Genomic DNA, 21007 nt, shown 5'->3' with positions numbered 1-21007 from the left:
CCTTAAGCCTTATTAGTAAATTTGAGTGATTACACCCTCTCACTTCGTTTCTCTCTCTCTCTCTCTCTCTCTCTCTCTCTTTCTCTCTCAAGGAGAAACTCCATTAGAGATTGAAAGCAAGCGTGAGAAACTAAGTTCTAAGGTTAGCTCTTGATCTCCTCTTCTTTCCCTTCTACATGCCGAACCTATGTCACCTCTGTCTCAATTCTTTTTCTCTGAGTTTTCTCACTTTTGTCCATGGTTCTAAGGTCTAGAGGTTCAAAGAGCAACCCCAAGTCGTGTAAGCCCATTTAAGTGCATGCATGCAACCTTGAGCACCAAAAGAGGTAATTTATTTAGGGTTTGAAATGTCAATCCCTCTCTATTATTTCCTCCTTTCATTGTGATACAAATCTGACCTTGTGGTGTTTGGAGAAGGTTTGAAGGTATTGGAAGCTAGTGGTGTGATTCAGGTCTTAGGAGAACACAAACCAAAAACCTAGAACAACAAAGGGTAAAAAATCTTCTGATTTTTGGTTAACTTTGTATATGATTAGTAAATCTTAGTTTCATGTGTAATTTTTGTGGTTAATCCTTTATTTGGCATGTAGTTATATGTTTAGTATGGTATGATGATTTTCATGCATGCTTGTGGCGTAGGTTTATGCTAGAAAGCTTGGTAGTATTGTTGTGAGTAAAATGCATGCTGCCTAAATTCGTGGTATGACTTCCAACGGGTCAAGCCGAACTTTGTTGCCTTTGTTTGTGAAAATAAATTGTGTAGTTGTGTAGTACTTTGAGAGTACTTGATTTTTGGCTTTGTAAAATTATAAAAAGGTATTTTTTTTTACGCTCAAGTTATGCACTTTTTGGCATTGTGATGCAAATCTGGAAAATGTAAAATACTGACCATAACGAAATGAGGTTTTTGGGAGGTTGGTTCTCCCAACCTAAAATGATTTTTGACACGAGGTTTTCGCCTAGTTCCTTTCCTTATGGCAAGGAATAAGTTGAAAAAATTTCAGGAGCTTTGGCCAAAAACTTGAGATATGGCAAAGGTTTGAAAATGGACCTTTATCACTTAATTAAAAGTTAAAAGTTAAAAATGTGAGAAATAGAAATGTGTTCTTTTTATGAAATTAATTAAGGACATGGGATATTAAATCAATCTAAATCAGTTTGAGATAAATAAAATATGATTTATACCATTTTAATAAATTAATGGTCCAATTGCCCTTCTTTTCAAAAATACCATAAAAGAGGTTTTAGGCTATCTTTTAAACTTGGTAAGAATATATAAGGTTAGGCTAAAAAGAATCTTTATAAACAAGGGTAACTTGTTTTAAAAAAAATTAATTAAGAGTCAAAATGAGTATTTTTGTATTATATAAAATGGTGAATTTCCTAAAAGTGGGAAAAATTATGGTATTTTTCTAAAAATAGATTTTGTTAACTCTTTTGGTTCTAAACAAGAGTACATAAGTATCAAATAAAATAGTTTCTTCGAAAGAAATATTAAATCACACGTTATGGAGAGCATGCTACTTTGAGACTGATTCCCACGATAATTTAAAAACCAAAACGAAAATCCGACCTTTATACATTATGAAGTGTGTAGGAGACTACTGTATAGAGTCTATGGGTATTGATTGCATCTATTATAGAATATTAGCTATAAGTATATATCATAGTTTATTCCGAGTACATTGTATTAATTACAGTAACTGTCAAGGGGAAAAACATTAGTGTTATTAAGGATTCTGCTGGAAGCTAAAGAATCTGGGTAAGTTAGCCTTTCCTTTTCTTGACTATAACATGAATATACTAGTGCGTGCTTGTAGTATTAGATTACACTAGTTTTTTTTTTTTTTTGGGTCATTAAGACTAGGGTATGCTTGATACCCACCTTTCCAATGCATTTTGTGGCTTAATGGTAAGTGGGTTTGGGTTGGAGCCAGAACCTTAGTGTAATATTGTTCAGGTTGGAGGCAGGACATGGTAAAATAAATTCTGGGATGGAGCCAGGACATGGTAAGATAAATTCTGGGTTGGAGCGAAGATGTTAAGAGTGAATCCAACTTGGATCTAGGATCCTTTGTGTTTGTTAGAATTGATTAAATTGTGTAATTATATATCTTGAATGTTCTGGGATTTTCTAAGTGCGGGTTTCATGATAGCTTGTTAGGTACAACCAAAGTGTTAGTTTCTGATATGGCTATTATTTGAGAAAATTGTGTGATAGGGTTGGAACTTATCCAATACCCTAGTGATTGGTAGTGGTAACGACCTTAGGTCATCTCATTATCGGGATTTAGTATACTTGTGTTGTAAGGCTATTCTTACTAAGCTTTGTTGCTTACCTAGTTATTCATGTTGTAGGTAAGAGCAAGATGGAACGATGAGCGCTGGAGTTTGCTTGCGGATATGTACATGTGGCCCGACCTACAGATGGTTTTGATGGATCACCATTTTTAAATGATAAAGTTGAAAACTCGATATGACTTTTGGGATAATTACTTGTATTTCAGTTTGCTAAACTAAAAGTGTGCGGACACTATCTTTTAAAAGTATTTTTATATGGATTTTCGATAAGATGAACTGAAGTAAAAAAATTTAATTTTCCGCAAAATTTGGGTCTTGTATTTTTTTTTTTGGGTCGTTACAGCCACATCATCAAGCTAGTTTTTGGGTGAAACACAAACCCTAACGTTTCTTCATGATTAGTTCTGAAACACCTTTTACCCTCCATTAAATAATCATAACCATATCCTAATCATGTTTCCAAACGTCAGCCTGACACACTGCCCTAGGAGAAAATTGACAGTTTCACATTTTTCAAGATTTCAAAAAGACACATTTCTAGTCCAACTTTTTCACCTTCCCTACTCGAATGTATAAAGGCCCATCAATCTTCCTTTTTTATTTTTTACATTTTCTCTCTCTTTCTTTAAGAACATCATAACTCTTCAAGAACTCAAGAACTTCTCAAGCAATCAAAAGGAAATCCTCACAAAAATCCACCGATCTTCTATGCAATCTCTGATTCAAGTAATTTTTTTCACCTTGCCTCTTGTTTTTGGGATATTTCTTCTAATAATCATGCACTATTATTGTTGCTTTCTCGAATTTGTAAATTTTGAGAAAAAAAACTAATGGGTGGTCTTGAGTTTATCTTATTTTTTTTAAAATAGGGTACGTAATCCAAGGTTTAGGTAGGACAATGTAGTTTATAAGACATATTTAAATTTTTGGTAGGCATAGATATGGTAGGTTTGAAGTATTTTGACCCAAAATCGAAGTAAAAATTCAATTTTGCATCTTTCAAAAAAATTGGGTTTTTCCCGCCTTTGTGATAGATGAAAATTTTTCTCGAAAAACTTTCCATTTTCACTTTTGTTCTGAAATATTTGCTGCTCGTATGTTCCAATATGTTTTACTTTAAATGTTGTTGGTTGGATAAACTCTTGAGTTTATCTACAAGCAGCCATTATCTTCTTCTTTGTTTTATTCCTTCTATTGTTCGTAGATTCTCACTTCCCCTTCTTCTTCTCAAATATTCATGAAAGACTACTGAGTAGGTGAGAGACCCATAGATGAAGACCTCCTAGCTTTGTTGTTCGAGGATACCGAGCACCATGCTCTTCCTATTTAACAAACTTCAGTCCCTGCACCAAGCCCTACTACTACTCCACCAAGGCGCAGGACTAAAAAATGCAAAACTCCCATGGCTAGAGTAAAATAGGCAGCCCAGGGAAAGAAGAAAGACCCCCACGTTGGTCGACATGCGGCCAACATAAAGACCTCTACAACAAACCCACAACCAGCTGAAGAAGAAGTTTCTGAGTTGGTATTATCCAAAGACATTTCCAAAGTTGGCATTCAAAAGGATCACATTCCATGATACATATCCCCGCCCAACGCTCTCTCGAGAAAGGTGGTGGGAAAATATCCAAAAAAGTATAGATCCATGATAGAACCCTGTACAAGCCTTCTCCCGACAAGAGGGCCAATAATTTTGGAGGTGCTTTCAATGTCTGGTCGAGGTATAACATCGAGGCAGGAGCAACCCTTCCTCTCCACAATTATTTCAATGGGGTAGCTAATTACTTTGACATAGCTTGTTTTCAAATCACACTGAATGGGTATAAAGTGTTACATGCACTCTATATCCTTTATCAGCTTAGGAGATGGCTTAAACATACTCCACACGAGGTCAACTACTTGTTTGATCTCAAGTCGAACCCAAACCACAACAACACTTGGTTCTTCCATTTTTATCATCAAGAAAACTTTCGTAGTGTAATATCTGCTTCCGCTAGTAAGGGGTATTGTGGTAATCTGGCATGGGCCATGATTTAAGCTATAATATGCATGATTGATGTGTATTTTTATTTTATGAATTTTTCAATCGGTCCACACATGTGTTTCTTCAATTATTATGAGCCAAAATGTTATAGTAGTTGAGTTATGGGGGTCAACGTATAAATATGAGTTTTATGGTAGAAAGTGTAATCAAGGAAAGTTAAAATTATTAGCTTAAGAAGGAATTACAAAAATGGGCTCAAGTAATTACTAAGGAAAATTAGAGAATGAGGATAGTATGGTAAATAGGCATTATATGATTAATTATCAAAGATAAATTAATATTGGGAATTAGGTTTAGAATTTGTACGATGGTTAGATATTTCTCAAGCGATACACGGTAGAGTAAAAAGCAAGAACACTTCTCTAGTTCTCGATCTGGATCTTTGAGGCTTAGGGATCCAAAGGAGGGCATTTATTTAGTAATTATGTGGACTAAGGATCATAGAAAGGAGCAAGGATTGTGAGATTGGTGGCTGAATATTGATTGGTAAGTTCTTCCAATTTTAATGTTTAAGTCTGGTGATAGATTTAGGTTTTTGATGTTGAAAAAGGGATTTGATTGTATTAGTGATTCAAGATGTTTATTAGATGTTTAGGATGGATTATATTTGGGTTTCAAGGATTAGAAACATGCTAGGATTGTTGATTGGGTGATTTGGGATCGAAACTTCGTGATTTAGGTCGAATTTTAGGTTTAAAAATTGCATCTGCGATTTCCAAAAAAGGGGAATAGTGCGACCGCGCCCAATCTGGTGCGACCACGTTGCTCGCCTAGTTTGTTCGTGCACACTGTGGGCGCGATCGCGCCAATTTCCCAGTAATGTGTTTTTCGGTTTGAGTGCATTCTTTTACAAAATGGTACCTTTTGGTCGAGGTTTTATGTAGTGGGTTTTACGACTTTCTTAAGGATATTTTGAGTATGAATTAGCCTTAAGAAGGACATGGGCGTATTTTTATATGGTTTTGGTGTACCTTGAATTTTAATGCTTTGATGTTATATGATATGTTTAGGCTCTCTTAGGATACTTGAGCAGACGTGTTGGTGTGTATGGATTGCTCCTGCTATCAAGGTAAGAAGAATGGACACCTGCACGCAGGGTGTACACTCGACAATCTCTTTATGGTAGAATTTGTATTATATAGTAATATTTATGTTTAAGCATGAATACATTAGTGCATGATTATGTTTAAGTAGCTTATGTGTATTTGTGGTGTAACACCCTGAATAACCAAGGTCGTTACACTATGTGATTATAAAGGTACAAAACTTGCTAATCAAGTTATATAGTTGAAAACGTGACCCTAAAGTCGTAATTAGGTTAGGGTTAAAAGATTTTGGTCATAAACAGGAAATTTTTCATGAAAATAAACATTTAATTCATGGGATCCCAAAATAGGTTTTAAAGGACAGTTTACAAATTTTCAAAGTTTACGTACAACCACAAGCCACTCTAATGGAAAAATAGGCACTTTAGGTTCTTTTGTCCCTATACCATCCCTCGGTCGTGGCGGCCGATCAGCTGACTATGTACATTCCACCCCAAGAGCTCTCGAAATTAGGGTTGGTCTAGCTTACCCTTGCCTTTACCTACACCATATAGCAGCCGTGAGCCAAGGCCCAGCAAGAAAACCATATTACAAAGCATAATCAATAATCAATAGTCAGATATTTCACAAATCATCAATCAGATGCTCAGCAACCACATTGTTCACATAATCAGTGTTATCAATCTGCAAACCAATAATCAATCATTTAGGTAATAAACATGCCATAATCATCAGATTAATAACAATAAACATATCACACAATATCCAAGGTCGACGCCCTTAGGCCGCACCCTTTATTTATCCCACTGACTTTGGCTCGCTTAGGCCGAGCTCAGTGATTATATACTTAACCTCAGCTACCAGTGGCACTGCCTGTACCTAAAGTTCGAGCGGAAAAGAGACGAGAGGCTTCAGTGGGGCCTCTCCAGCAAATAGGCCAAGAACTATAGAGGCTAATGCTTTGACCATGGATGCCACTCCTCCATCGTCCAATGAAAATACTCCTTCGTCTTCTCCTCAATAGGAATCAATATCCAACCAGACGGACATATCTAGTGTTGTTGAGATGTTGAGCAACGCTACTAGCTCAACCATCGACAAGCTCAACAAAGTAACAACACACCGATTGAGCAAACATGCATTTGCCGCCCTTTCTGCTCTCAGGCCCGACCAGGTTCTTGGTTGAAGTTTTAACGAGTTCCTCAGTGTAAGTATCCTACTCACTTTTCATTGCTATAAAAGTTTTCATACATAAAGTCTTTATCTTAATTTATTTCTTTGATTTTTCTCTGATCGTAGGCTCTACTAAACTTCAACAATGGCTGGAGGCGTGAAGAAGTGCAAGACAAACTTACTGAGGAGCAAAAACAATGGGCAATTGAGAGGAAAAATGTGGTTGACATGATCAAAGCTCTGACTTAGGAGTTGAAGTAGTTGAAGGAGGAGGTGAAGAAGTCAAAGGAAAAGGTGAAGAAATAAAAGGAGGACCTGGATAAGGCAAACTAGTCAGTGGATAAGTATAAAAATCTAGCCAAGGCCAACCACAATGAGGCAATGAAGATGGAGAGGGATCTGATCGATAGCAGAGAAGAGTCGAGCATCCTTGAGAAGAAAGTAGAAACACTTGAGCAGACCAATCATAGCAACTTAGAGCAATTCCAAGGAGCGGTGCTTAATGATGGGAATTTATGGCTTTACACTTTCTAATGGCAACTTGGAGCAACTCCAGGGAGTGGTGTTTAATGTTGGGAATTTATGGCTATACACTTTCTAAATCAACAATGAATAGTGAGAATAATTCAATATTACAAACCCTAGATGCTAATCAAGTACCTTATTCAAAGTATGAATGCAAATCATGATAATCAAAGAACCATATTCAATGTATGATTGCAAATCTTGATATTTAAATATTATATAATTAAATGATTATAACATAGATCTAGAATCATTTAATTATCAAAACTAACAATAATGAACACAATTAAAGAAGTAAAACACAATGGAAGAACACAATTACAAAGTTAAGTGTTAGAGAGATACAACTTTTCTTTGAGCACTTGAATCATCAAATTCGGTGAACATCTAAGGCTTATACATGAATTAACATCATTGTCCAAAATATTTATTCCAAGCCTTCCTTTTGTTGCTTGAAGCTTCACCAAGATAGAATGAGATTTGAGATTGAACAAACCTTTCAAACTCACCAAGTCAAGAAATTCTTGATGAGTTTCTTGGAGAAAACTTATGATCTTTGAGAGCTAGAGAGAGAGGGAGGTTAGAGAGAGAGTTGAAAAGTGTGATCAGGGCTTTTCAACTTTAATAACTCATATTTATAGTGTAGGCATCATCATTAAGTCCAACTAATAAGATTAGAGCTTTTAAACATATCATTTGGAGCTAAGTCATGTAACTGTACGATCCCGTACAGACCGCCCAAACGATGTGTCGCCACCTAGCAGATGATGCATCGCCTATTGGGGGTTTTGCCTCCTAGGCACTTTTAGGAAATACGTCACCTCCCACAGGCGATGCTGTTAGGAAACTTATACAGGATCTTTATTTATTTTCATATAAATCTAATATTAAACAAGTTAATATGAGAAAACCTAGAACATGTTTCTAAAATTGAATTCAAAGAGAAATAATGATAAGAGCACTTACATTATACGCAACGGAATGAATGAGTCCCTCCTTTAGTTTCTCTAACCCTTGTATCCTTTCTGTCGCAGAGTATTACCAAGACGGTCTACAATGAGATGGGACTAAAATACCGTTTTACCCCTCATTGTATTTTATCCTTAAAACACTTAGTTCCTTGTAAATGATATTTCAGTAAAGTAATATTAATTACTGAAATGAGATCTCTATCATTTAGCACCTTAAACCAAACTAAAAGGAAACCATCATTTCACTTCTTCATCAGAAGCTATAGATGTTCATATCTATGATTAAGACTCCCACTCAATTATACTATCGAGTTTCCAAGATGTAAGTATGGGCTAGTTCGTAGGGTAAGTTGGTAACGAACAAGTCAAAGAACTCAAATAATGCAATCAACTAGAATACTAACCACTAAGAATTGATATTGAATTGACCTATGGTCAACTATATGATATGACTAGAATAGATAATAACGGTATGTTTACTTATCCTATCAACTGTCAATATCTGCCCAGTCCGATGTAAAAAAATACATCTGATCTTATCTACTTTGCTAATGTTCTGGAAAGAACATAACACTGCAATGTGTAAGTAGATGATATCGTAGATTGTCAAGTCAGTGTAAATCCTGTGCACTGACTAATCTTAGGACTAACTTATTTTGAACATATAATCATGTTTATATTCCACTGTGATTACATCAATATAAATATGATTAGCTATATGCTCGGGATTTAATAGAAGTTTATATTAAACAAATAATCATGAAAATAAAACATGTGAGCAAAGTGATTGACCAAGTCAAAAAATGATTTCTATTCTTTTATTGATAATAAATGAGATTACAAAGAAATTAGGTTTTAATTAGGGCATAAAACCCTAACAGATGAAACGCAGATGTCTCTGTATTAATGCCCCGAGCATGACCCCAAAATGTCTCCAAATGCCTCCAAACTTTTTGGGAATGTTTAGATACATCATTGTATAACTTTAGACCCATAAAAGCTAATTTTAGATGTCTACTACAAAATCCCATGTTTCCACTTCAACTTAAGTGAAAACTATTAAGTATTTTACACCTCATTGTGTAAACAACTTAACCATTATATTTAAGAAATCTCAATATTTAACTACTTCTTCATGTTCTGGAAGAGTAATCAAAATGCCAACTTTGATTATTTTCCTAAGCTGGTAAATCAGGAAGAACTCAAGAAGTGTGATGTTCGCTTGGCCGAGGAGAACAACCCTCCTGCTTCTCCGGAGATCTCCCTAGCTACTGGCATTGCTGGAGTGGATGATGCCAAAACTGCTTCTAACTAGGAAGAAAACCATACCCCGCCTAATCAGTGATTTCACACTTGTAATAACTTAGCTTTTTTTCCTTTTGTACACCCGAATAGCCTGTTCGTGGTGTTGAGACAATACACTGCCTAAGGCAGTTCCTATTTTAATTTACTAATTACATCCGAGCAGTACTGCTCGTGGTGTAAAGACATTCTGTTTAGTAATTTACTAATTCCTATTTTGCATGCTTTCCCTTATTTTACTCATGTGTTTACATATTTTCATATGCTTTGTTTAGACTTTGTATCTCATGTGCCCCCAAGTGATTGAGGGGCTAAAGGTGCTCGGTCACTTGCCATAAACCGTACCTGTTCGAACATAACTGCTCGTATAACTTGTAAATAATTATAAATATGGATAAACAACACATTAAAGAGAAAATTCTTGTATAAGAAAAATACAATAGTTGGCAAGAATAATTAGTTATGCACAGTTCCTTTTATTTCTCGTAAAAATTGGACAAAATTTGTGTCTGTGCGAGTGACCATAATTGTCTTACACTTATAAGCGACCAGCCAAAAATATAACTAGCCCTTGTTCAAAACTTGTAAATAAATTTTTTTTACATACAAGCCACCCCTTGAAAAAGCGATGTTTATTGATAATACTTGCCTAGGTGTTCTCCATTCCAATAGCGAGGAATGAGATCTCCATTTAATCGAGCAAGTTTATACGTGCCTGGCTGGAGAATTTCTTCAACTTGACAAGGGCCTTCTTAATTTGGTCCTAGGACACTAGGAGCTTGGTCATGAGTGTTGAGAAAAACTCATAGAAGTACTAAGTTACCGACAACAAACTTTTTCTTGCGTACTTTAGAGTTAAAATATCGAGCAAGTCTCTATTGGTGAGCTGCTACTCGTAATTGGGCTTGTTCTTGGCATTCTTCAATCAATTCTAATGATTCTGCCAGCAATTAGTGGTTTGTATTCTGTTCCTATGTTAGCCTCCTATGCGATGGTGGATCTAACTCAACTGGTATCATGGCCTCATACCCATATGCTATAGAGAATGGTGTATGGCCAGTGGTTATTCAACGTGTTGTTTTATATGACTAAAGTACTTTGGGTACTTCTTTTGGCCAAGCTCCTTTTGCATGTTTGAGTCTTTTCTTTATGGTATCCTTCAGTGTCTTGTTTACAGCTTTAACTTGTCCATTTTCTTGTGGATGAGCAACTGAAGAGAAGCTTTTTGTAATTCCACGTCGTTCGCAGAAGTCAGTGAAGAGGTCACTATCAAATTGTGTGTCGCTGTATAACACTATCTTCTAAGGTAATCCATAGCGACAAATAATGTGTTTGACCACAACGTCAAGAAATTTCTTCAAAATCAACTTATGTCCATTTAGTGAAGTATTCGACAGCTACAACTACATATTTTACACCACATTTTCCTATTGATAAAGCCCAGGTCAGATTTATTCCCCAAACGGCAAATGGTCAAGGACTTTGCATCTGTTTTACCTCATTAAGAGCTCCTTGAGGTATCGTGGAGAATCGTTGGCACTTGTCACATTTATGTACATACTCCATTACATCCTCGTTCATAGTTGGCCAGAAATACCCTTGTCGTATAACTTTTTTGGAAAGACTCTGCCCCCCAGCGTGATCATCACAAAACCTTTTATGTACTTCCTGTAAAAGTTCTTTAGCTTTTCCTTGGTGACACGTTGTAACTATGGTAACGAATATCCTTGTCAGTATAGGATTACATCGACTAATATAAATTGAGCATATTGCCTCTGAAGTATTTTTTATTTGTCCCAATCAGTAGGCAATATCCATTGTTCGAGGTATTGTATGATGGGAGTCATCCAAGTATCGACAATGTTAATAACCATGGTAGAGTCTTTCTTTTGTATACTAGGAGCTGCTAGATGTTCGACCAGAAAATTTTTTAGCGTATCAACCTCTTTTGGACTAGCTAATTTTTCCTAGGCATTCGTGTTTGAGTTCTAGTTACAAGGTACTTGTTGTAAAGTGTACTTACTGATCTGTGCCAACAATTCTTTAGCTTTGTTTAGATAGGCGACCATCTTCAATCCTCGGGTCTAATATTCTCCTAGTATTTGATTTACCACCAGTTGTGAAACACTTTAGATTTCAAGAGATCGGGCACTGACGTCCTTTGCTAGCCATAACCCCGTGAGCAGTGCGTCGTACTCTGTTTCGTTGTTTGATGCAACAAAGCCAAACATGAGTGAAAAATGAATACAATGTCCTTCTGGTGTGATCAGAATTAAACCTACTCCAGATTTGTGTTCATTTGATGAACCATCAACAAACAACTTCCAAGTTGGGTTTTCTTCTTCTGACTTCTTAGCTATGATCGTCTGCTCGGTGATTGGCAGGCTGTGAATTCTACTACAAAATCATCTAGTGCTTGGCCTTTTATCATTGATTGTGGTTGGTAGGTAATTTCACATTGCCCCAACTCTACAGCCCACATAAGTAGTCGACCAGCAACTTCTGGTTTTTGCAACACCTGTCGCAAAGGCTGGTCGATCAGTACTGTTATTGGGTGAGCTTGAAAGTAGGGTCGCTGCTTTTGTGATGCCAGCAATAAACAATAGGCAAGTTTCTCGATGGCTCGATACCTCGATTCTGCCCCTACCAGTCGTTTGCTAATATAATAAATGCACCCTGGATTTTATCTTCTTCTTTGATCAAGACCGCACTATCAGTGTACTCTGTGCTTGTAGTGTACTCCGTGACTGCTAGGTAAATGAACAAAATCTCTCATTCGGCTAGTTTGGATAGAATGGGAGGTTGCACCATATGTTGTTTAATAGCTTAGAAATCCTGCTTGCATTCTTCAGTCCATTCAATTTTTTTGTTGCCCCTCAATAGATTAAAAATTGGGACACAATTGTCCGTTGATTTTGAAATAAATCTACTGAAGGCATCAATTCTTCCTGTAAGACTTTGAACGTCCTTGGTTCTGGTGGGTGATTTCATCTCGATTAGAGCTTAAATTTTCTCAGGGTTGGCCTCTATCCCCCCTCCCCCCCGAGTTTACTATGAATCCAAGAAACTTCTCAGAACCTACCCCAAAGGAACATTTGAGAGGACTTAGCTTCATTTGATATTTCTTTAGATGTTGAAGCACTCCTCGAGGTCAGCTACATGTTCACCAGCTTTCTTTGACTTTACCAGCATGTCATCGACATATATTTCCATATTGCTGTTGATCTAGTCCTTAAACATGTGGTTTACTAAGTGTTGGTACGTTTCTCAAGCATTTTTCAGACCAAATGGCATTACCTTGTAGCAGTATAGTCTGGTGTCAGTCTGAAAGCTGGTATGATCTTCGTCTAGGGGATGCATACTTATTTGGTTGTACCCAGAATAAGCATCCATAAATGATAGTGTTTTGTGCCCGATGTAGCATCGACCAGCTAGTCGATCCTTGGCAGTGGAAAGCAATCCTTCAGGCAAGCTTTATTGAGGTTGGTGAAATCCACGCATGTCCTCCATTTACGTTTGGTTTGGGGCCAAGATGGAATTTGAGACCCATGATGGATAAAACGCTACCGGAATAAACCCATTCTCTTTGAGCTTTTCAACTTCTTCTTTTAAGGCTATCAACCTATCTTTATTGAGGAGCCTTCTCTTTTGTTACACTAGTGGAAAAAAAATTCTATGTTCAAGACATGACTAATCAATGTTGGATCGATTCCAATCATGTCCTTATGCGACCACGAAAAAACTCAAACTTTTCAAAATCTCCACCAACTATTTTATTACTATTGTTTTTATGTTTTTACTGACTTTCACAACTTTAGTAAGATGAATTTCTTCTAGCTGGATCTCTTCTAGATCCTCCACAGGTCCAATCTCTTCAACAAAATCCCCAAAGCGAGGATATATCTCCTTATCCTCACTTTGGCCAACACCCTATTTGGTGACTTGATCACCTGTTTGGGCATTCAGCTCATTAACAACTCCTTGCAACTTCTCTTTTTGTGCATTAGGGATGCTCGAGGAAATGATACTTGTAGTATCTCCACTCTTCTTCGCCTTTGTAATCGAAGAGATATAGCATTTCCTAGCCTCTCCTTGGTTTCCAAAAATACATCATATTCCCGAATCAGTTGGGAATTTCATGGCAAGATATTATACAAATGTAATTGCTCGCAACTCCACCAGAATAGGCCTTCCAATAACTGTGTTTTATGCGAAAGGACAGTCAACTACTATAAAAGTAGTGAGTATTGTCCTGTTCGCAAGTGCGGTTCCTGCAGTCACTGGAGCCTGATCGACCTTGTCGATGCGAGCCCTTCTCCAGTAAAATTGTAAATGATCTGGTTGCAAGTTTCTAAATCTCGAACAAACATCTTCATTCTTTCTAAGGAGGACTTATACAGTATGTTGACTGAACTTCCCGTGTTAACTAGCACCCTCTTCACCATCATGTTAGTTATTTGGACACCAACGACCAGGGGGTCCGTGTGTGGGAACCGAACATGTTGTGAGTCTTTCCAGATAAAGTTATACATTCTTCCTCTACTCGAGCCTTTTTGGGAGTTTTCTCCTCAACTGTTAGCATTTCTATGTCTTTCTCATGTTGTAAGGTCCTGACGTATCTATCCCATTCCATACCACTGTCACCAGCAACGTGTGCTCCTCCACAAATTGTAAGCAGAGTGCCCGTGACCGAAGCAGGCTATAGTGAAGGTGAACGTTGACGTCAGCGCGTCTCACTACTACAAAAAGGCTAAGTGAGCCCTAAAAAAGTTATTAGGATTCGCAGGGTCCAAGCCCTCTATTTGAGAGCCTTAAAAAGTGAGGTTTTTTAGGGCTCACAAGAATGTTTTTAGGGCTCGCATTGCGAGTCCTGAAAAAGTTTTATTTTTAATTTTTAAAAAACTTAATTGGTAGCCAAAGCTCCCGTCAGAGCTCCAACGATGATGGCACCACCACCCCACGATGGTGGTTCGGTCCGATCCTTTAATGGGATTTGAAGCCCAAAGCACAAAGAATGTAGTGGAGGTGGTCATTTGGCTTGGGGTGGCTCGACGTGGTCGGAAAATGCCCAAAAAGTTTTGGAAACCCACATAGTCACCGAACTTTGGAGGCTCTGTCGAGAGGGCTAGGCACGCAGGGCTGGGGGCTTCGGGGGTCGGGGAAAACGCCTGGGCGACGTGTGTAGGCAGGGGGTGGATGGAGAGACGTCGTTCGTAGCTGGCAGCAAGTTGCAAGAGAGAGAGATAGAGAGATAAATGGGGGAAGAGAGAGAAAGAGAAATGGGGGAAGAGTGAGGGAATCCAAGGAAGAGAGAGAGAGAGAGAGAATGGGCAGAATGTTTTTTTTTTCTTTTCTGATTTAATATATAATAAAACTTTTGTTAAAAAAAAATTATTTAAACTTTTAGGATACACATAAGTTTTTAGGGCTCGCACTGCGTGTGCTAGAAGAAATTCTTTAAGGACTCTCAATGAGTGTCATAAAAAGTCCAGGAACTTTTGTTAAGAAAAATTCAAACTTTTAGAACACACATCAATTTTTAGGGCTCGCACCACGTGTCCTAAAAGAATTTCTTTAAGAACTCTCAATGAGTGTCATAGAAAGTTTGTGAGCTATTTTTAGGGCTCGCATCTAGGTGAGTGACCTAAAAAAGTATCTTAAAAGCTTGTTTTTGTAGTAGTGTCTCCTTGTTGCCTCTAGCAATTGTTTGTAGGGGGTCAACCCCTGCTTGGACATATATCCTTAGATGTTCATGTCGGAATGGAAATTCAATCTCACCCTTTAAATAATTGCATTTGTTCATATCATGGCCATGGTCATTGTGAAAGCGACAAAACTTTGTTGTGTCTGTCTTTGAGATGTCCTACTTGATGGGAGTTGGTCGTCTATAAGGCACAGCAGTGTGACTGGCTTGATAAAACTCAACCCGACTATCGACCAGTGTTATATAGTTAGTGAATCTTGGCTCGTACTTAGTCTGCTTAGAGCGTTTGTTATCACACGTAGCAGAGTCGTTGTTCACCCGTTTTCCTCCGTTCTTGACATTATTTTTCCCACCATTGTTGTTCAGCTTACTCGAGCCACTAAGAGCCTTAGTTGGTTCTTCCTTCTTACTATGTGCCATGTTTGCAAATTTCCCCTCATTAGCTATGGACTCCTCCAACTTGATATACTTATGTGCTCGATCTAGGAATTCATGTGTAGTTTTGACTTTATTCTTCCGCAGACTACTCCACAGAGGAGATTGTCTTTACACTCTTGTGATTATGGCCATCATCTTCCCTTCGTCTCCCACAGTCTTGGCACGAGCAGCTACGCTCATAAATATCTGGATATACTCTTTCAAAGGCTCTCCTTCTTTTTGCCTTATATCCACCAGCTGATTAGCTTATGTGGGATATATGCGAGCAACATAGAACTGCCCATAGAACTCATTGAAAAACATCTCCCAGGAAGTAATTGTAGCAGTTTGGAACTTAAAGTACCATTCTTGAGCTGCATCAGACAAGGTAGCATGGAAAATCCTGCATTGAGCATCTTTGCATACCTTTTGAATATCCATTTGTATCTCAAACTTATTAACGTGAGATACATGGTCTTCTTTTCCCATATAGTTGGGTAGGACGGGCATCTTAAACTTTCTCAGAACTTCTACAAGAGCAATCTCACTGATAAATGGAGTGTCTTTCCTTCAATCATTCTCAATATTAGAAGTCTTATTCCCGACCAGTTGTTGCACGACCTGATTTAGTGCTTCAATTTGAGCCTGGACAGTTGTTGGGATTGTGGGAGCAAGAGCGACTACTAAAATGTGTTCATCGTTTCTTTCTCTTCGATCATTCAACACATTCCTCAAATCTTATTCGATGTGTATCTGTTCTAACCCTCCAAAGCAATCAAACACATGAGCATTTCTTGGTCGCCCTTGCATTCTGACTCTCTGATCGGTTGTTCATAGGTGAGGGTACCTGCTGTCCTCGCCTCTGCTCATCCTGTCGTCCAACATCTCTTATTTGATTCCGATAATATTCATAATCTCCTTCATTATAGTCATGTCCATCCCTGTACTGGGAGCGATTTGTTTGTGATCGGCCAAGGTCGTCACAATAAATAGGTGGTGGCCTTTGTGGCCTGCGCTGGTCGCTAGGTCCTGGGGCATTATTACGTCGTGGAGACCTCCGACCATAGTCACATTCCTATTTATCCTTAAGAAAGAAATTGCATGACAGCAAAAAATGGTTACTATTTATCTGAAAGTGCTTTTTTTCTCCTTTGTTTATTTCTTTATTATTAGCATCACTGGCATAGCAAACTCAAATTTATAGGACAAATTACCAAAACACGAAGCATATCATCATCACAAAATACAAAAACCAAATTACTGAATAAAGTGACAAATACAAAGTACATTCACAAATATCATTATAAAAATAAATTAAGTTACCGAGAGACCAGTGGTAATAATAATTCTAGATATATAGTGCTGCTTCTTTTTCTTTATTTTAATTTTTAATCTCTAATTAATGTCCTCTTGGTTATGGTTGCATTTGGGATAATGAACATAAGGCGTGGTTTGTAATTCCAAGTCACTATTGATATCATATTCCTTCTCCTCCACTAGCTTTGGTGCTTTCACATCTTGTTGTAGTTTCATCTCCTTGTTCTTCCCCCATAGAACAGCATAAAGCCCCCCAATTATCAAAATTGACCCTACCACCCTGCATGTCATGATCAAAACACCACATTTATAATTATATATTTATATATATGTATGTATATGCATACGATAGAGAATTATTAGAGAAATACGTACGTTCCAACATAAATTTTCTCAGATAGCAGAGCCCAACTGAGAATAGCCACCACGATGAGTAACATGGGACTAAACACAGACACGTAGAGGGGACCTTTTCTTTGTATACTCCACGACGTTAGGAAAAATGCCACTGCTGAACCCAAAACTCCCTGCATTTTTTTTATTTATTATCAAAAAAATTGTGCATTATAATGAACGGTCAAAAAAAGTTTTAATCGTCATGTTTGAGAGAAATCAAACATTTTCTTTTTCATCCTATACTACGTACCACTCACTACAAGTGAAGATTAAATAACTAGTATAAAAACAAAATTCGATTACGTACTTATTGCTAAAACAGGAAACCAGGGCAATATATAAGTGATCAATAATTAATGCTAATACACTTTGTAAAGTAATATGCTATTATTAAACTTTGTTCCACTAGGATTGACCACTGAATTACACATTCACATATATAAGACAAATAAGTTTTTGATTGGAGTAATGATTAGGACACAAATATTCTCTCTTTTTTTTTTTTTTACACTCAAACCCGAATTAGAAATATACTCATTAACTGCATAGATAAAATTAGAAAAATAAATAAATAAATAAAGGAAAGATTACCGCGTAGAGGGAAGCAACAAGCCAAATGTTATTGGTCAATGACCAAGCGGACATGTTGCGTTCGACAATAAAGCCGATGGCCCCACACTCCACGCTGGCCATCGAGCACATCAACGTCGTCGTTGTGTATGGAGCCGGGAACTTCTCACTCAGTCCAGCCTTATTATTATTATTTAACCAAACAAGATATATTATTATACATATAATGACTAATTAAGAGGGGACAATAAATAGAAATGAATCGAGTATATATTGAGGGATTATTATTACCTGTATGATGAACCATGCAGCCCAACCAATGGTGCTTAGTATGATGAAAAGAGGGCCTAATAGTGGGTTTGTGGTGGGTGTGGTGGAAGTACTAGAACTAGTTGGGACTCTGGCTTTGTCAAGATACGACCAGTGAATATTGGATTGACCCAGATTGATAGTTTGACCATGGTAAAACGACAATAACATGGCTCCCCCTACGCAGAGCAATGTTCCAACCACCTTAGCTAATCCTTCCTTCTTCCTTATCTCTGCTGATTCTTGTCTGTGTACGTAACCAAACAAACCACATCCCCATTATATTCATTTAATGTTCATTATAAGAAGATAGTAGCAATTATATATAATGCATATATATATACATATATATTATACCTGAAAAGGACAGCGAGGAGGAATGTGACTGCTGGGAGAATGTTGGACAATGCACTAGCAATGATTGCCGTTGAGTATTTTAAACCAATGAAGTAAAACACTTGATTAGCTACAGCCCTGCATTTTATAAACCAATAATTCAATCATAATTAATGTTTAAGTAAGGTATGCATATAATAATTTAAAAGTACTCCATTAAGAATCAAATTTGTTCAATTCAAATAATGATGGATTTTTTGAGTACTTACCCAGTCAAAGAACAAAAGAAAATCTGGAACAAAATAGGCCGTGTGATCTTCGGCCTTGTTTTCCTATAACAAACAATAATAATAATAATAATAATAATAATAACCGAAAAGAAAAGTTAGATAGTGAGAAATATTTATGCAAATTAACAACTAATTATTAATAATAAAGTATAAATTTAGTTTTGATTATTGTTATGTATTGTGGAGTAGTCACGAGCGGTAGACGGTATCATGAAAAGCTTCATCTTAACACTTATAGCCAATAAGGAGGAAAACGACAAAAAGGTGCATACATATATATACCAAAAATAACGGAGTGCATGTTTTTGTACAAAGGGAGAGGGTTTTGGTACTTAGTATACGTTACGTTAGAGCCAAACGACAACAAAATGTTCACATGCAAAGCGTGTCAATATATATTTATCCTTATATGTTTGTATATATGTATTGGAAGAATTCACTTATTTTCATTTAGTTATTTTTTTTCTTTACGAAAAAATTGAGCACGCTTCTCTGTAGAGTTTTGATCTTTCCCCGTGTACTTTTATTTGGTTACTTACGTTCCAGAATTCTTAACTGTTTCAACAATACGGTACATGTACAAAACGAGGGAAATTAAATAGCATTATTAATGTAACTCCATCAGGTTCTCCACAAATATGTCTTATGTATGTGGTTAGCTTTCATAGAGAATAAGTATAGTACAATTTTTTTTTGTCTTTATTCTCAGTCTTTTATGGAGGTTTAACGGTGAAAACACCATTAGTTATACACTAATCTTGTGCTTATTTTCGTGCTTTATTTGAGGATTTCACCAACCAATTTATTAATCAGCCAAAACTTGCCTTGCTTCTACTATGGATTAAATGAAAATTAACAAAGACTATATACATATATATATATAAGTTCCCATTATAAGGATATACATATATATATTAAAAAAAATTATATCCTATTTAACAAAATTATTTGAACATAAGAAGAAGAAGAAAAATACACAACACTATATATATATATACTCTCTTTTCCTTATAACATATATACATTTTCATATATTAATATCGAAATTAATAACAAACACACCCCAGCTGATCAGTCTATATATAGCTCGATCGATATATATAGCAGCTTTATCAATTAGTTGGTGACAGGAAATATAACTATATCTCAAAACTTATATACTAGTTATATGAAAACATATATATAGCTTATTATATATATACTATTGTACTGATCAAGAAAGTTATTCAAATACATATAGATAGGGTATGTATATATATACGTACCATTCCATCAGAAAGCTGAAGGGAGCAATGGCTACCGTGGCAAATATTTGGCGATAAGAGACAAGAACAAGAGGGGTCATGCCAGATTCCAAGGCAACCTTGGACGTAACATTCATCCCTGCATAGCAAACTTGCACTAGAACCATTACCAAGAATGGCATACAATCTCCTACTCTTGAGTTTATTCCCATCTTGCTAATAGTATTATAATAATATATATATGTATGAGCTAACACTACACTCTCTCTCTCTCTCTCTCTCTCTCTCTCTCTCTCTATTTATATATAGGGAGAGCTCAGAAAGAAAGAAAAAAAAAACTAGTACAAAGAACTAGAGAGAGAGAGATATGATGATATGAAGAATAAGAAATGAGTTGGGTTCACATATATAGACATAGATGCTCAACGGAAAGTAAAAGAAAAGAAAACAAAACAAAAGAAAGAATATGTTACATGAAAAAAGGAGAAGAAAAATATTAATGAATACTATATAGCTTATTATCATTTCTTGTAACAACACACTTGTGCTCCTGCATGGGCTAAAAGCCAAACCGATTGCCACTACTTACACTAAAGGCGCTGCCTTTCAGTTTTGTCTTTGGCTATACTTAGTTTGTTTATCTCAAATATCAAACCCCTTCAAGAAGCCACATACCCTGTTCCACGTCACCCCACAAAATTACATGTATATTTATATATACATATGGGTCCCCCTATATATATATAAAACATCTCATGATCCACCATGATTATATATTATTCTATATATTGATTTATTATACTCCAAATTTAACGATGGTTATTTTTTTTCAGCTGCAGTACACTCCTAATAGTTATAGGTGCAAAAGTTTATTTTGTATCAGGTCCTGACATTTTCAAATCTTATTATTTAGGTTAAATATTATTATTATTATTTTTTTAAATATTTAAAAAAATTACAAAATAAATGATTAATCACTCTTAAAAATTTTGGACACTTAATTTATGATAATAATAAATATTGATATTTAAAAAAAGTATATTTTTATGGAATTTTTAAAAA

The 21007-nt window shown here is 36.4% G+C and overlaps 1 protein-coding gene across 1 annotated transcript; it reads right to left on the bottom strand.

Annotated features, from left to right (window-relative positions):
* Positions 1–16735: 16735 nt before the first annotated feature.
* Positions 16736–20673, bottom strand: LOC133789742 (WAT1-related protein At1g09380). The gene is made up of 7 exons (XM_062227502.1): positions 19967–20673; positions 18681–18743; positions 18433–18549; positions 18058–18322; positions 17788–17946; positions 17176–17327; positions 16736–17080 (listed from the first exon to the last, which is right to left on the bottom strand). The coding sequence occupies exons 1-7, from the start codon at positions 20155–20157 to the stop codon at positions 16879–16881; spliced, it is 1149 nt and encodes a 382-aa protein (XP_062083486.1). The 5' UTR covers positions 20158–20673; the 3' UTR covers positions 16736–16878.
* Positions 20674–21007: the final 334 nt, after the last annotated feature.

Source organism: Humulus lupulus, chromosome 7 (assembly GCF_963169125.1).
Source record: "Humulus lupulus chromosome 7, drHumLupu1.1, whole genome shotgun sequence".
NCBI classification, from domain to species: domain Eukaryota; kingdom Viridiplantae; phylum Streptophyta; class Magnoliopsida; order Rosales; family Cannabaceae; genus Humulus; species Humulus lupulus.
This window is presented reverse-complemented; position numbering and strand designations above follow the sequence as displayed.

Excerpts from the sequence above, each read along its gene's own strand:
- LOC133789742 (XM_062227502.1), bottom strand. The coding sequence starts at position 20,157 with ATGGGAATAAACTCAAGAGTAGGAGATTGTATGCCATTCTTGGTAATG. Across the intron at positions 18,550-18,680 it reads TTCTTTTGTTCTTTGACTGG|GGCTGTAGCTAATCAAGTGT; the intron begins GTAAGTACTCAA and ends TATAAAATGCAG. Across the intron at positions 17,947-18,057 it reads CTGCATGGTTCATCATACAG|GCTGGACTGAGTGAGAAGTT; the intron begins GTAATAATAATC and ends AATAATAATAAG.